The sequence below is a fragment of the Protopterus annectens genome, chromosome 5.part0 (assembly GCF_019279795.1).
Source record: "Protopterus annectens isolate FY-2018-M chromosome 5.part0, PAN1.0, whole genome shotgun sequence".
Taxonomy (NCBI): Eukaryota; Metazoa; Chordata; order Ceratodontiformes; family Protopteridae; genus Protopterus; species Protopterus annectens.
In genome coordinates, this window is record NC_056735.1 from 882832263 (window position 1) to 882850531 (window position 18269).

At 39.6% G+C, this 18269-nt stretch overlaps 1 protein-coding gene across 1 annotated transcript in view; it reads right to left on the reverse strand.

The window, feature by feature from the left end:
- PGM2L1 (phosphoglucomutase 2 like 1) overlaps window positions 1-18269 on the reverse strand; it is an 865950-nt gene that overhangs the window by 202388 nt on the left and 645293 nt on the right. Inside the window, exon 9 of the mRNA XM_044072679.1 lies at window positions 17997-18177. Coding sequence (XP_043928614.1) covers window positions 17997-18177 — 181 coding nt within the window. The remainder of the gene's footprint in view (window positions 1-17996; window positions 18178-18269) is intronic.

Genomic DNA, 18269 nt, shown 5'->3' on the forward strand with positions numbered 1-18269 from the left:
TGCCCCATTTGGGATGTACCTTACAAGACACCTGCAACAGCTGGAAAGACCACAAAAGTACCTCACCAAGAGGATTACTGGCCTCAAACAGATGCCTTATGTAGCCCGACTCAAGAAACTCCAGCTGTACTCGGTTGCATACCGCTTACTCAGTGGTAATCTCTGCCTGACATACAAGGCCATGTCCAACCCAGAATTGATGGCCATGCTCCACCTAAAAAAATCAAATCCCGGAGAGCCACATGCTCTAGAGATATAAACCTCACCACAATGATAAATAGGACATGCTGGAGTATAATGGAGGGATAGATTCCTGTCCCAGAGACTCCCCATGCTTTGGAACAGGATTCCAAGATATATCAGGCAGAGCCCCTCACTAACACTCTTCAAGAGAAAACTTGATGGGTGGATGGGAAACAGAAAATTTACCCCGGGGATCACTGCAGTGGCTCTGCTGGACAGTGGCGTAGGGAACTAATGGCTCTGCTGTGGACAGGGGCACAAGGAACTAATCTAAGGGGGTGGCAAAAGCCAACACATTCTGGCTAGGCTTATAAATGCCCTTGGGCAGACAACCTAGTACTTACCTATGAACCTAAAATGTTCACAAAAGAATAATAATATTTTTCATATATATAACAAATACATATTTTTTAGACACGTCTTACAAGTAAATTCATCCTTCACGTCAGATTTTATGAACAAATCAACAAAACAAGTTCATAAGTTGGTATTAGCACTGCCTTTTATTATGCACATGTAAAGGGTGTTTCACTATTATTTCGCCTTTCTCTTTTATAAGTGCAATATTTTAAAAGGTCACCAGAGGAAGTTCTAATACCATAATTCTATTTAAGCTTGTTCTTATTTTCATTGTTTTTTAGGTTTGTAAGTTTTAGCTACATTTAAGAATTATAAATATTTTTTCATGAGGTTATATGGAGTAATAGTATGTACAACTGTGTTTTTTTTTATTATTTTCCCGTTCAAGATGAGAGCATTTTTAATGTCTTTTTGAATTTTAAATGTTTATTGTAGGCGTGAATGGATGTGCCTTCTTTGAAGGTTGGTCATCGGGCTGGCACCTCAGCACCTTAAAAATCCACTGCCAATCATTAGTGGACTGGAGTTCCGCTGTGGCGACCCCTAACCGGGAAAAGCTGAAAGACATTCGTTTTTTATTGTAGGCGTGTATATTCATTTAAGTGGGGATGGTTTCAAATTAATCAATTAAGAGTTTTATTGAAACATGTATGAAAGGAGCTGTTTTTTATCGAGTCCACATCCGATGAAGTAAATCAAACAAAAACGTATAGGCTGAGATTTCAGGAATGTTAATGTGTATTGGGATTTCTATGTGCTGTTGTTACATGCAATAAATCGTGGTTTTTAAAGTGTTTGTTTCCTGCTTCCTTGGACACCTTGGACTTTTGTTTCAAGTGACTGCTGGTGCTTTTAACGTAACTTTTGAGGCTTCTTTTTATAACACAAACTTACATCTGTAGACAAACTTTGTCAAAAAGTGGCATATTTTACACAAAATGTTCACAAAAGTGTTTATACACAAACTCCCTTAAAAATGTCTGACAGTCCTAAAAAATTCGCTTCCCTAACAAACATATTTTAGTCGTCAGAAAAAAAAGGGTGGCAAAAAAACTGATGTGGAACTCTGTATTTTTATTACAGCTCCCTCAAGCTCCTGCCAGTTAGAGCACGTGGAAGGCAGTCTTAAGCTTTAAAAGCTGACTAGTCTCTGAGGTATGTGAAGAGTGAGAAGTACAGAGAAGGAAAAATGTTAGTGAAATGAAATCTTGAATGTCCTCCAATATGTAACAACACCAAGTGCTGAGAGGGTTAGAAAAGTGAAGTGTAAGAATTGTTCTGAGTAAAAAGTTCAGTACTTCCGTATTATTGCAACCACATTTGAAGTCTGTCTTCACAGGCCACTTTCAGCACGACCAGAACATTTAATCATCCCAAAACATTGACAACTGTACAATAAAACATTTCAATACAAATATTAAAAGCAAAACATTTAAAAGGTGTATTTTTAAATGCTTCTTTAACAGATGTCTGTCAGCATTTCCATGGGGCACACAGGCCAAAGGGTCATGGCATACGCATTAAAGGTCCCATTTTTCTAGTATTTCTTTGACTTTGTATCTTTGGCATGTAAAGCGCTGAGGAATTAAAGCAGTGTGCTACATTTGAACTTCATTATTCTGTGTCATGTAAGTAAAATTCTGCATGATAACATTGCCAGTAGTTTGCATAAGCAGAAGCTTAAGTCATCAAGATCTGGCATGTGAATCGTGCAGACCACTTTAAACAGGTTATCTACCTATAGTTATAAGAATGACGGTTGTAGTAACGTCAATTTCTTGTCTTGCTCCTGAAGTGCATCTGTTTATATAATTTATGAAACTACTTCATTATGCTTTGAAATAAAGAGGAAAAGGTCTCACAGCGAGGTTTGTATTTGACAACATCCGTGTTATCGGTCTGACACTTGAAACATATGACAGGTGATGCCTACTTTTGTTTTAAAACTGCAGAGAACATCTAATTTCTGGCATGTATGTGTCAAGTGGCTTTCCAAACATTGGCGACCTTATGTATCACACATTCCAGCAGGAGAACAGCTTGTACATGAGCCGTTTCTCTTGTTTGGCATGTGGTTGCGATAATAGGCAAGTACCGAAAGTTCTATCATGGAATTCATAATCATGCTTAATAGGGAATGTCAAAAACAAGCAGTCAGGAGATCTTAGTTACTAAAATGAATGCTGTATTTCTTACTTCTAATTGGTCAGTGGCAGTTTTATGACTGTTGCAATAATGTTGCTTTTAATATAAAAATATAAAAAAAACATGATTTTTTGAAGTTCAAGGAGACAGGATCTTGATTTCCTTGTCTCCCAGATTTTTATGGTGCCGAGTTGTCAGCCTGACGCCCAACCTTCAGCGAAGGCATGCCCATTCACGCATGTCTTTCAGAGGCCACTCGACCGCTGGGAGGACATGCAGACTCAACACAGAAAGCACTCCAGCCGAGAATCGAACAGGAGAACCTCTTGCTGTGAGGCAACAACGCTACCACTGTACCACCGCGGCTTATGTCTTTTTGTGAAGTAAAGGAAATTACTATTCTCTACTGAACTGTCTTGAGTGAAAATTATTTGGTATCTTAACACATAGGATCCAAGTACCCTGTGCTACTGCAACAGTGACCTACATGTTAAAAATCAGTTTCGTCTATACCAGTACACATGTCAAGAAACAAAATTTTATATTGAACTTTCTACACTAGAATATAATGATGTTTCTGCATTATGTCTGGGTCATTTCTAAGTATCGAGTGTGCCGTTTTCATCCCTGTGTTTTGTCTCAGGCTGCAGCCTTACTTCTGCTAAACTGCAATCTTATGCTAAACTACATTCTTCGTCAAGCAGTTTAAATTATGCACTGCTCTTGTCTTCTCTAATAAACTTTGATTTTGTTGACTAGTTGCTATGTCATTTAAAATACGCTTTAGTTATTTAAAAGCAATTTTATATAAAGCTGTCTAATTCGGTTGATCGACTATTTTTTCTTACGGTTAGGTACATTTGTATTCCATCATGATATTGGACAGATTGGTAGAAACTTATTTGCAAGTATGTCTTCTGCATTTAATTGAATTTCTGCCTATTAATCAACTGATGTATGAATCAATTAAAGCAATATTGTATCAGGTAATACTGTGACGAATCATGTAATTCCTTTTACTTTGGTTAAGACTGAAAGATAAAGTTGCATCAATTTATCAGGGAGCATTTATATACACACCAATAGATATCACTGCAATGTGTAAAGACTGTCACCTTTCTCACTCAGTTAACAAGAAAACAACTGCTTCTTCAGATCATTCTTTTGTACAATACAGCAAACCCTTTAATGTTATTTAGAAGAAAAGTGTTCGACTGTGCTTACTGGCTGCACAAACTTTTTGTCAGGAGATACACCTTTAAACTTAGGACCAAGAGACCCCTTCAATCAACAATATGCCTCTACAAACAACATAAAAAAAAAATCTAACAATGTTCAGAAATGTTTGTAGTCGAAATAATATATAAGGCTGCCACTTAAGGCTTTGCTAATGATGCAGCAAATTCATGCAGTGGCCATTTCAGAATCCTGGATGAAATGCAAATTTGGGACAAATACATTCTTATTAAGGACTTCAGACCAGATCCCAGAAGAGAAGTACAGCCTTAACACTAACTGCAGTAAACAGTACAATTACTGTTACTGCCTCCACTTAATCAGGTACTATGGATGACACTGCCCAAACTGTATACTTTGCTATATTTACCTAGGGGACATATCCACCTATGTATTAGTCCAGAAAACATCCCCTTCACACTTCAGTGACCCTATTCAAAACATACTACAGAATATGCTACCTAAAGGGATTACTGAAATCCCATAATTTTTGGTGAGTTCAACATTACTGCTTTAGGGAAAATTCTTTCCTGCTAAATAAAATGTTTTAACAGATGTTGCCACAATTAGTTAAACTATCCACAACGTCAAAGCCATACTCAGTCAACAAATCATCTCTAGATCCCCTCATAACTAACATCTAATATAGGTACTTAGACAAACGAGACATACTTTCAAATAGATGAATGGAGGAAGCTGTCGTTCGGATGGACGGCAGAGAAGTTCTGAGGATGGTACATGCAGACGTCATTTTTATGGCTGACGTCAGCTGTTCTATGTGCAACATAGCATGTACCTAGCAGCAGCTTAAGTCTTTGCTATACTGGCTGGACGTTCGGGTCCACTAGGTGGGGAATCCCTCAAGTTATGAAAACTGCAACATGGGAATAGAAGGACATCCCAAGTGACCACTGCCTTTTGCTATTCATCTAGATTTTCAGAATAATCAAGAGACTTCCCACCACAAGATTATTAATGGAAGACCTTTCGCAAATGGGAAATGACCTCTCCTTAATTCCTGCCACAATACTATTGGTTAAACCATCCTCTACAATATTTCAGCCCTCTTGACTGCTCTTCTACACTTTCATACCACATTCATAGGTTCATAGATAGGTACTAGGCTATTGGCCCAAGGGCCTAAGTAAGCCTAGCCAACAAGGTTCCCTGGCTTACGCCACCCAAGAAAATTATTTTCCTGTGCCCCTGTCGAGCAGAGCCACAGAAGTGATCCCCGGGGTGTATTTCCTATTTCCTATCCACTCATCAAGATTCTTCTTGAAGAGTGCTAATGAGGAACTCTGTTTGACATAGATGGGCAGCTTATTCCAGAGTGTGGGAAGTCTCTGGGACAGGAATCTATCCCTCCAGCATGTCCTGTTTATTGTGGTGACAAGGTTTAGGTCCTTGGAGCACGTAGCTCGGAGGGATTGGGATTTCTTTAGGTGCAGCATGTCCAACAGCTCTGGGTTTGACATAGCTTTATATGTTAGGCAGAGATCACCTTGGAATAGGCTTTATGCTACGAAGTGAAGCTGGAGTTTGAGACAGTCAGTGTAGGGCATCTGTTTGAGGCCAGTAATCCTCTTTGTGAGGTACTCCTGTGGCCTTTCCAGCTGCTGCAGATGTCTTGTGAGTTACATTCCAAAAGGGGTGTTGTACTCTATAATGGGTCTAATGAGTGTCGAGTAGAGGGGAACAATGACCTTTTTTTTCCTGGATGAGAACCCTTTTGTTATGAGGTGTGCCACGTAGAAGGATTTCCTGACTACTGTGGTGATGTGATTATCAAAGGAGTGACTACTGTCCACCTGGGTCCCAAGATCTCTTATCACACATTCACATTCAGGATACTCTTTACCCAAGTCACTAGAAGATTTAAAGCTCTCTTATACCCCTGGATATCAAACACCATTAAAACCCAAACAAGATTATGCCTAGAAAGCCTGGAAACAAGGCCCATCTAATATGCAACTCTATCAAGATTTCAAACCCTAAGAAAATCCATAATAATAGCTACAAAAGCAGCAAAGGTCTTATTTCATATCCCAAAACAAACTGCTTACTGTATAAAACCAAGGCTCTTTTGGAAATAAAGCTACTGGCAGATGCTGTTATTGACTCCCACACCACTAATAATAATGCTTTTCCAATTAACAACCAAACCTTTATCATAGACTACCAGCATTTTCTTCTGTCTTCTTTACAGGATCTCACTGACAGCTTTCAGGGTCACCCTTCATTATCTCAGTCTCAGCATCATTCACTACCACCTTCCACTTTTCTCACATGACAGTCAAAGAAACTAAAGCACTGCTACTAAAGCTAAATTCCCTAGGGTTTAAGCTCAGTAAGCTCCATCCAACCTTCTTCAGAATGGCAGCAGAGAAAACATCTAAACCCCTCACTCATATTTTAACTTTTCATCCACAACTGCCACAGCTGAAGTTCATTTTAAACATGCCATTTCAATCCTACACTCAAAAACAACCCCCCCCCCCACTAACCGTAAGGACTACCTACCCATATGAAACCTCGGTCCCATTACAGAAATGACTATACAAATAAGCATTTAACCACAAACAGCTACGACCTTCTCAGCAATGAATAACACAGTTTTCACAACTTATTAAGCATCTTAACAGCTACTTTCACTGTCACTGACTCCATTTACATTAAGAATGATGGACTCATCACTGCTGGCCTATCTGTTGCTATGACTACAGCTTTTAAAACTGTTAATCATAAGCTCCTGCTTACAAACTACAAAACTAAACTTCAGGGATAATACAACAGCATGGTTCCAAAGCTATCTGCTCAATTAAAAGTATATTACAAGATCAGTCACTACCTTTCACTCATTGCTAAAACTATTGTAACACCAAAATTGAAATATGACCTTTCTTTTCTCAGTGTGCATTCAGTCTACAATAATCACAGAATACAGACTACTGAGAATAATGTCTGCAGTTTCATTCTATTTGCAGAACCTCAGTTACACCACTGCAATTTGCTAAAAATTCCAGTTGGTTTTCAGTGCCTCATAGGGAGACTTTTCTTCTAAGGACTAATTCACAAGGTTCTAAAAAATGGTCACTGCCCCTCTTTAAGAGTAAAATTACCTTTACAAGACAAACATTATACTCAGTAACACACAGAACAATTCCTTCTAGTACATCCCTCCATTTAAAACTGCTGTAGGAAAGACAGCCTTCTCTAGACAGTGACTCGTTACCTGGGACAACTTGACATTAAAAATCTGGAAACCACAAAGCTTCAAAAAGGAACAGCATCTGTTTAATGAACCAACCTGCTACTGCTACCATGACAATGGTTCATAGGCTGTTAGTAGCCTAAATCACTAATAGGGTCCATACAAGCCTAGCAATGCTCAGCAAACCATTTGGATCCACAGCATCATGGACATATATGGGGCCATGTTTGTAAGGAGGTAACTAAGGATTTATATGGGGTCTGTTACTTAGGATAATACTTTTCTTATTGATGACCTCTGTCCATGAGGGACCCGGGCCAGACTGTGGGGGTAAAACTATGATTTCCCATCCAATCATCAAGGTTTCATTTGAACAGGGTCAGGAATGAACTCTGTTTTACATGGTTAGAGACCCCATTCCATAGTGTGGGGATCCTCTGGGACATATAGCTCTCTCTCCAGCATGTTCTACATATGTCACAAGCAAAGTTGAGATCCCTGGATCTAGTGTTTCTGGTGCTGTTTGTTTTGCACATGTTCAACAGATCCTTCAGGGATGGGCCTGAAGAAGCCCTGTAAGCCAGGGAAAGATCCCCTCTCAGCACCCTGTAGACAGAGCCTTTAGTCGATCAGTGTAGGACAGGGTATTCATGCCCTGAATCCTCCTGGTGTGAAACATTTGCGGGCATTCCAACTGTTGCTAGTGTCTCATTACATATATGCCAAAGGGGGCATTGTATTCAATGACAGGTCTGATAAGTGCAGAGTAGACTGCTACTATAACTTCTTTGGAACTGGATGCCATACCCTTACCTAGAAGTTGAGTGACAAAGAATGATTTTCTTACTATTTTAGCAACATGCTGGTCGGAGGTTAGACTGTCTACATATGTACCAAGATCCCTTACTACTCAGTTGACTCTTAGGGGTGTTGAATGACAGATCCCCAAAGGGCATTATAATGCATTTTTTGGCATTGGGTTTTAGGCCATGACTTTGGCACCAGTCATTTGTCTGAGTTAAACCCTCTTGCAAGATGTTGGTGTCTTAGGGGGAAATCTACAATAGCGCCCAATTTACAGTCATCTGCAAACTTGGTGAGCCAGAGGCGTCGAAAATCAGCCTTGACTTCCAAGAAGTAGAAGTCAAACAGAAACAGGCCCAGAATGGAGCCCTGGGGTACTCCTCTGGTGACCAGCCTCTTGATAGAGGTGGTCTTACTCATTCTGACTGTTGGGGTCCTGTCTGAGTCAGTCAGCAAGTTAGGTAGTGAATTATGCCTTGCTCAGAAAGCTTGCCAATGATGCCTAAGTGGGGTATTGTACTGAATGCCCTTGTTAGGTCAAGATGTGTAGTATGCAGTGTTTTACCCTTATCCAGTGCCTTGATGACCATCTCAAAGAAGTCTACCATGTGAAGTAGGCATGACCATCCCTTAAAGCCAAACTGGGATTGCTCCATTGCCTGCAGGTTGCCTATGCCCTTGTTTATCATTTCCATGATAATTCATTCCACGGCTTTGCATATTAGGCTTGTTAAACCGATGGGCCTGTAGTTCCCTGGATCAGTGGATGGTCGACCCTTGTGGAGGGGAATGACTGTGGAATGTATCCTTTTTCAAAGCTGTAGTTTAAGACAGCCTCAAGTGATCCTGACAGTTGTGTTTGACTATTCAGGAGGCAACTCTGAATGTTGTCAGGACCGATGGAAGTCTTGTTCTTGGCTTTAGCAAGTGCTGCTAGCACCTTGTCTCTGCTAATAGTTGGGGGTACTATGTTGGAGGGGTTTTACCTGGTGGAGTTCGGGTGTGAAGACCGAGCTGAATTTATAAGCCAGTAGAGCTGCTATGTCACCCTGTTTAGTGAAGATGCTGTCATTTACACCAGTCCAGCAAACTGGCTCGTGTTACCTTTTAGGTTCCAGACAAAGCTGAAGAAAGCCTCGTGATTGTTCTTAGCCTGTAAGACTATCCTGACCTTGTAGCTGGTCTTCTTAGACTTGGACCTCTTAGTTTCTTGTTTAGTTGTACAAGAGAGCACTTGTACTTGCTCTTCCCTATTTTGGCTATGAATTTTCTTATTTTATTACATATCGAATTTTCTTACTTTATTACATACCCTGTTTAGGTGAGGATTCCACCAGTGGAGTTTGCTTGTAAAGTTTGTTTTGGGTTAAATTCAGTTGGGTAAGGCAGCATCTGTGCAGGTGTTCATGTGTTTGTACAAGAATTTTGTGAATAATTCTGCATAGCTAGCTAGCTGTAGCCTCAGGGTAAGGGGGAGCCTAAAATTTTGACAAACTGAAACTTAACAAGATGGAGTTTGTCTTAGAATAATTCCTGTTACTGGTTTTGCTGGGTTTTCAGGATTACTTTTTACTTCAAAGGAGACAAGCTTTGTGATCTCGCTTTACTAGTGAGGATGTGACACACAGGTGGTTACAATTCTCTTCGATGTTGGTGAGTACTAGACTCAGTATGTTTGATTCTCCTGCTTGGAGTGTGCACTACTTGTTCTAGGGTGTTTGTGTTAATTAAGTCCAGGAAGCATTTTGCCTGTGAGTTTGAGGTAGTGTAATTTTCCCAGTCTATAGAGGGGTGGTTGAAGTCACCCATGAAAAGGGAAGATGGTTGGATGGTGAGTGCCTCTAGTAGGTTTAGGTAAGAGCCATAAGACTCAAAAGGCACAGATGGTAACCTGTAGCTAGCCATGATATGGTAAGGGACCTTATCTATGGTGACATGCACATGGATGAGCTCTATGGTATCATCCTGTTTAAACAATCTAGGGGCATGTTTGCTGCTATTGTGGAACAAGACACCTCCCCCTTTGGCCCCAGTCTATGCTGCTGTTGGTCTAAATGTGTGGAAAGGTATGTAGCCTTGCACTGTTGGAGTACTTTCAACATCTTTAAACCAAGTCTCAGTTACAGCCCAGATGTCTACATTCTCCAGAGTGAGGACAAATGAAGGGTGTGGAGCTTTTTTTTATTAGGCTACTAGCATTGACCAGTAACACCTTAAGGTTGCTTGGAAACTTTTTCACTAAGTTAGCAGTTTTGTCTTTCTGACATTGCCTAAAAATGGCTACAGGGACGGATAAAGTTTTAGCCAAAATCTGAAATCCTAAGAGGGACAGGTTCAGCCCATCCGTGGCAAAATAACATGGTCTGTTGACTATATTCTCCTATGCTGACAGATACTGGATCCCCTGGGGTGACAGAATGAGACAAATCCAAGTATTAAAATCATTCATTTTTTAAGTTCATACTCCAACATTATCATTGGTGAAGGCAGAATACTATTCAATGCAAGGCACATACATAAGCAACATAATTTTCATCTTCCTCTTTAGAACTAAAAGGCAGAGCTTTTGTTTCAACTTTTATCTATCAGAGAGGCAGAGATTTTAACTGAGACTGACGATACTAGAGAGTCTTGTCTCAGCAAATTAAAATACTACTTTGCAATTTTATCATAAATAAAATCTGTTACAGCAGAAAACAGTACACCAGATATCCAAGGCAGCAACACATGTACCAGGTCCCACTGGTACTGGACATCCAGGTACTGGGTATCATGACAACAGCAGTTCCTATAATCACCAACAACTCAGCATCTACAATGGTACAAAGGACACAGGAAATCACTAGCATTTCTAGGAAAACTCGATGAACACTAGCTTCTTCAACAGAAAACTATGACCAGATATCTAGGGCGAAAGACGTGTGAGGAGTAAAGAGTCAGGCACAATTTTAATACTCTTCTTAGACAGACAAGCAGTCTCTCCATGCATTGCAGATTTTCCTATAATTCTCTAATAAGATGAGGAAGTTATCTGAAAGAACAAGAGATCCAGAGAAGCCTCCAACTACAGAATGAGGGACAGTATCAATGAACCAGTGGCAAACTGATTTCACCAAGTACTTTCAACACAGACCACTCATTAACCAATGCCTGTCTCTTGGACATCTCTGAAATCTGCTCAGTTTCTCAGCAGATACTCATGTATTCTTTCTCTTCTTTCCTTTAGATTATAGCAGTTTAAAAATAACATTCTGAAATATGACCTTCATTTTAGGAGTAGTACTCAAAGATGCACAAGAAAAAAGACAAAAGTTCATTAACTTTCTAAGCTCTATAAACATCTGCAAATGTCCAATTCTCCTAGTTAAAATTTTCTTATGAAATATTATAGCAATAACCCACGCCTGTGGTGTGGGTAATGCTGGATTTACCCACGGTTGGTGTGGTTTGGTCACGAGGGCGAAGCCCGAGTGGCCAAACAAAGCCAACCGTGGGTAAATCCAGCATTACCCACACCCAGAAGTGGAGTTATTATATATAATGACATTATTTAAGAAAAAAAAAATTACTTTTCTTAAATAATGGCATTGTATAATGCCTCCTTGCTGCCCTTCCGCAGCTGTCTGGTATTCTGTGGCAGTTCTGATGTACTGCGCATGCGTATGCCTACGCAGTACATCAGAGCTGTGGGCAACAGCAACGGAGAAAGCAAGATCTCCGGTGCTTTTTACAAACTGTTTCACTAAGTTAAATAGGATTAACATAACGAGACATCTTTAAAAAAAGCAACGGAGAAAGCAAGATCTCCGTTACTTTTTACAAACTGTCTCGCTATGTTAAACTCATTTAACATAGCGAGACAGCTTTAAAAAAAGCAACGGAGAACCTCCGTTGCTTTTTAAAGCTGTCTCGCTATGTTAAACTCGTTTAACATAGCGAGACAGTGTGAAGCAATGGAGATCTTGTGTTCTCCGTTGCTGTAAAAAAAAAAAGAGTTATAGTAATGGAAAAAGTCCGAGCGACCGGACCTTTTTCCATTACTTTAACTCTGATTTACAACGTGCACGCTGACCAATCAGCGTGCACGTTTTTGAATATTAATGGGGGGGTCGTTGTATAATTTAAAATATTTACATTCCTCTACATTAACTCATTCCCAGCTCTGGAAGGTTATAATCTAACATACAATGGTTGCATCCTCATCTTTTTGACAAACTCAAGTTATGTCCTCACATTTCAAGTAATATTTAAATCTCTGGAACCTTAAGGCTTACACAATGCAAGTGTAAATTGCAACAGGTCATCAAAGCTTTTTTTTTTTTTTTTTTTTTTTTTTTACAAAGGTGGTATTCGTTAGATTCTAGGTATTAAACTGGATTTTATAAGTCACAGTAAAAACAGTTTATTAATATTTTGTAAACATATAAAATTTCAGTAACCACTCAAGCTATACACATTCTGTTGCAGTAGCATTTTGGTCATCTAGATAAAAAGCTTTCACATAATAGTAAGCAATTCTGCCTCTCTCACTTGGTTGTTGAACTACTTAAAGAAAAAACAGTATATGAACGGCTAACATCTCTTTAAAAACACTAGACAGAGGCCAAGTATCAGTGCAGGTATATTGCCCATCATGTATAAACAACTGCAATAACTTGTATGTAGCATGCTTTTTGGAATTATTAATGGAAATACAAATAGGAAATAACTGATACCAAGACACAACAGTAGAACGTAACTAAAGAAAAATACAGAAGATTTAACATCTTCCCTAAGAAGAATAAATACTATAGAGTGAAATCTTCAGAAGGAATATGACCATTAAAAAAAGCAGTTCTTCTAAGATCTGATGTCATTGCAAGTGCCAAAACACAGCATAATCAGCTTTATCTGATATTTACTACTACCAAGATCAAAATGTCTAAGAACGACCAGTAAACTACTAAACCACAGCATAAAAAACTTTTAGAGCTCACTTTTGTTGATATCACTGTAGAGCCTGTGTTTCAAGTTGGCTAGTCCAAATACCCTCTTCAACTACAACCTGGGCCAAGAATACAAGCCATTACTCATAAACATAATAGACAAATTCAAGAGTTCACTATGTACAGGTGGTAATTTACAGCAAGAGATGCATAGTATAGCTAACATGTACAAAAAAAAAAACTTCACAGAAAATTCTGCCACATGGCATGAATATAAACTAACAGTATTAAATATCACAACGACAATCAATGAAAAAGTTGGCCCATACCCCAGCAAAGCAGAAAAATTAATACTGGTCTGGAATTAATGTAGAAAAATAGATAACATAGGAGTGAAAGACAGCAGAGAATGCTAGTAGGGAATAATCAGGGGTTTACACTGGATCCCTTTTATCTTTGCCTTTTCAGCGCATGTTTGAAGCTTTTAAGATTAGACACTAATCTGATGTCATCTAGAAGCAAGTTCCAGCATACTGGAGCAATTCTGTACAAGGCAAGTTTAGTTGTGGTAAGTTTAAATAGGGTATTAATAAATGAAGAGCAAGAGTGTCAGTTGATCCGAGTGAGTGGGTCAGTTCTCTGATGTGCAGTTTTTTTAGAGGAAGATGGTGGCTTTCAAAAATAACCTATAAAATTAGTGAAGCCAGCAGGAAAGTGGATCAGAAGGCTTTGGGTAGCCACCTTCCATTTTGTAGTATGGCACAGTGCTGTTTGTTTAAGTTTGCTAGGTATATGAATGCCAGTATTTTGTTTTCTACTGCTATTGGGAGATGTTTTGGGCAGAGTGAGAAGCAGTGACAGACAGTGCATGTTCTACTCTAGGAAGTACAATGTTAACAGCAATAGCTCGTCTGGCTTGGGGTGAACAAATTGGAAATAATATGGAAGACTTTTGAGCTGAGCAAGCAACATGTTTACTTGTGATTCTGCATATGTAGCATAGTGGCAATTTTTGTTATACTGGTGGAAGGCTTATTAGTAACTACCCAATGTCATATTTTTATTACTTTATTTACTTATTGAATTTGTTATACTGCGGTGGTGGTGCTGCGGTAGCGTTGTCGCCTCACAGTTAGATGTTGCCCGTTCGATTCTCAGTTAGAGCGTCTTCTGTGTGGCGACATGCGTGAATGGGTGTTCCTTCGTTGAAGGTTGTGCGTTAGGCCCAGCAAGCCAGCACGTAAAAATCTACTGCCAATCATTAGCGGACCGGAGTTCCGCTGTGGCGACCCCTAACCGGGAAAAGCCGAAAGACACAAACAAACTTATTGAATTTGTTAAGAGGAGTAGCACTGATCAATTCTGATCAGTTTCATCTCAGCTCAAATTGATGCTGTATTTGCCTTGAGATGGTGCCTGTGCCGATGTCATCTACATAAAATATGCAATTAATATTAGGCAGATCTCAGGGGAGGTTATTAATATACAGGACAAAGAGTAAGGGACTGAGAACTGAACCTTGAAGAAAACCCTTGATAATATTACCAGAGATTGGAATATTGCATTCATCTTTAATGATAAAAATTTGTTAGCTGGGCAGTTTTTGAACCAGTGTATGACACTGTCAGAGAACACGCACAGGTTCAAGTTTCTGTAGAAGAGTGTGGTTAACCATTTCAAAGTCTCTTTTACAACTAAGGAAAAAGGTGCCAGTTAGAGGATCTGAGTCCATATTTTTAAAAAAATCTGGTTGTTGAGAAAACACAAGGCAGTAAAGGTGCTACAGTTAAGATGAAAAGCCATGCTGTCTAGCAATCAGAATGTCATACTTTGTAATATACTCTAAAATGTTATTGTAGAAATTGTTTTCTAAAATTTTCTAAAATCTCATTGTAGAAAATTTTCCCTAAAATGTTGGAAGAGAACAAAGCTTGGCAATGGGCCAGAAGTTGTTAGCAACTGGGGCACTGGGAGATTTGGGAAGAGAAATAATGTGGACATGTCTAAAGGTAGGGTATCGGTAGTGAGAGATAGGTTAAAGTTATGAGCATCAGGCTTGCAGAGGTATTGATTGCCAAGCTAAAAAAATATGATGAAATTCAAGCTAGTTGTTGGCCTCAAGCATTTCAAGCAGGTCCATAACCTGTTTTGAAGTGACGGCTCTGAAACAGAATTTTCAGTAATTAAGGACTCTGTGTAGGGGGGGGCAGTGGGATAGGAAGGGGGCTGAGTGTTTTGAAATTTAAGTGTGACAGTAGGTGGTGATGAACAATATTTTCTGTGGAAGAGTTAATATTTTAGGAACTTTAGGGAGGAATGTACAAGTGGCAACAGATTCGATACCATTCCAGAATCTTTAAGGGCAATCCAATGAGTCTTCTTGATGTATTGAGCCTTAACAGCCTTAGTTAGAACCCTTACTTCTCTTTTTAAAGTACAGTATTGCTTATGTGACTTTTGGCTCTGTGGTCTGCTTTCCATGCTTTGTCTCCAAGTTTTATCTTTGCATGAATGTCAGATAATAGCAACCTCTAATGGGGAAAGAAAGTTATACAGCATTTATCGAGTGACAATACGGTCAGTGCAACTGCAGACTATGGACCTGTCAACTGCCAGGATCTCCATGGAGAGATTATGCTGACTACACTAACTGGGGTCTCTACAGTAAAAGACTCTCAGAGAGGGGCTTCTAATGCTTGAATGACCAGGATACTGTTACTGGGTTACGGTCACTGAGTGCATCTGGTAGGACATTTAAGTGAGAAAGCTTGTTAGAAATACTGGTTAGAACTATGGCAAGTTGGGATATATTTTTAGTTAGAGGATTTGTTCTTGTGCCTGTTTTGACTACTTGTGCGAGTCTTAAGTTGGTAGCAAGTCTGGAAAGTTTTACTTGCGTTGATCTTTCCAGTCGAGGTTGAGGCCACCTAAAATAATTGTTATGCTGTGCTTGGTTAGTTTAGGATACTGTTTTGTATGTCTAATATGCAAAGCTGGCCGGAGGGTGGTGGGATATTGATCACTACTATCTATATATCAGCATGGTCTCTGAGCAGTATCTGTATTAGTAACCAGTTGGGAGCAGAGTCAGGGGTGGTGCTACTTATACAGAGAAGTGTAGGAGCTGGGTTTACATTATTATCTATCGGCAGCATAACACCACTCCCCAGACATTTGGCAAGCCTATTATTTGTAAGCACTGTATAGATTTGTGATATGTCTGTGGGAACCCATGCATGGTCCTTTAAACATGTCTCAGTGACAGTAGTAATGTTTGTTCTATTTAGGTTAAGCCAGGTTCCAAAGGAGGCCCACTTGTTAAGGCTGCAGGCATTTATGTACCCTGTGGTGATGTTCTTTACGTACTCCTCTGGCCCTGGATTAGATTTCACAACTCCAGCTACAATAAGAGGATGATAATTAGGAATAACTTGCACTTTTGCTTAATGGATTTTTGAGAGGTAACCCCAAAGATTGACAGGGGTAGTGTTTCTGCACCTTTTGGTCACTATTAAATAAAAATGATGTTGGAGAGTGTTAACATAAATGTATGCAAATGGGATTCTATTCACATTCAGCTTGCATGCCACATAATGCTGTGAAATGTCTACTGTCAAAAACCAAAAGGTAGGGAAAAGTAGTGGGATAAATTAACAACCAGCCCTGGAAGGGTACTAATGAATCAATTAGTGATGTAGTGGTGGAAATGGCTACTTAGATATATGGGAATGAGGTAGGGAGTGGATGGGAATGAAAATAAGGTCAAGGAACAAATCATATCCTCACACCCCAAGGCTGTCAGGAGCAGGTATCACATCCCCACACCCCAAGGCTGTCTGGAGCAGGTATCACATCCCCCACACACATACACACACAATTACCCCATCCAGCAACAGGAGACTTCAGCTGCAATGTTCAAGTGCAACAAACAAGTACGTCAGAACTGAAGGAGATAGCAAAATTGCACAGATGGTGACAGGTTTTTAGACATGGAGGGGGGTTTTGGCAAGCACATAAAAATGTTAGAAGGGAAACTAGTACCCACCCAACTCCCTACACCACTCTGGTAAGTACTTAGAAATGACAAAGGGGAATCAGCACCTACCCAACTCCCTAACCCACACCAGGTAACATTGAATCTTGAACTATTAATAGTGAACACAGCAAAAGCCTCTGCTCAAAGCTGACAAAATTAACATTAAAAAATATTAAAATGGTACACAAACAGCATCTGGTACAGGCAGGGATCTTACTTAGAGGACACCTCAGTACTACAAATACAGTCACAGTGTAACTCTGCATCAGCAAGGTAAGAAGAGATTATCCCTTGAAAGAGTTCCTTAATAATGTTTGTCAGCTTTTTTCAGGAGTCAGATAACAGAGGAGTACTCTTGTCTTAAAGAGGATGCCTCAGTACTCCAAAGTGCCCAGGCAGGAACTCTGCAGTAGTAAGGTTAAAGATTTCATCCCCAGAAATGACTCCTTTAATAATGAGAGTAATTTCTTTCAGCACTGCCCAGTTTGTCAGCTTGATTTGGCAGACAAATAAGGCTAGTACATAACAGAATAGGGGTCCTGTCTTTAACAGGATGCCTTAGTACTTGAATACAGCCATGGCGGAACTCTGTAGCAGCAGGATAATAAGATTTTAGCCCTAGAAAGGAGCGCTTTTGTAATGAGTGCAATTATTTCTACAGTGCTGTCCCACTTGTCAGAATAAATTGGCAGTCAGAGATGGCTGGCAAAGAACAGAGTAGGGCTCCTGTCCTCAAAGCAAGAGAAGCAGCCCAAGTGGGAGATCACGAGTGGACAGGAAACATTGAAATCCCAGTGCTACAAAGTCTGGGAAGATGCCTGATGTCTGCCTGACAGCTTCTATGCTGATCAGATTTATAACCCTAGAGCAATGGTTCTGTGATGAACATCTGTACAGTTTCATTGCTGGCACTGCTAATGCATTATTAATTTATGCTGAATTCTAACACAAAATACAGATTTAGACTTTGCAGATGTATTCGGCAAGCATACCAAACACTAAAGCATATAAGGCACAATGTAATAATCATTACCTCAAACTGAAATCCCTCTTTCTGTGCAATTGTTTGTAATATTTTTGAAGAGACAGTTGTTGCCAACATGTAACAATTCTTCAGTTCATTTCCTTGTGGATGACTCTCCTTCCAGCACGTAAGCAGCCACCAACCAAACAGGGCTGCCATTTCATTTCCAGTGAAGACCTTCCATCTACCACTGTAATAAATAAAATGAAAATACAATAGGAAAAAAATAATTCATGTCAGCTAGCTTCAGATTTTTATTTCTATTTGTATTAATTAAAAAAG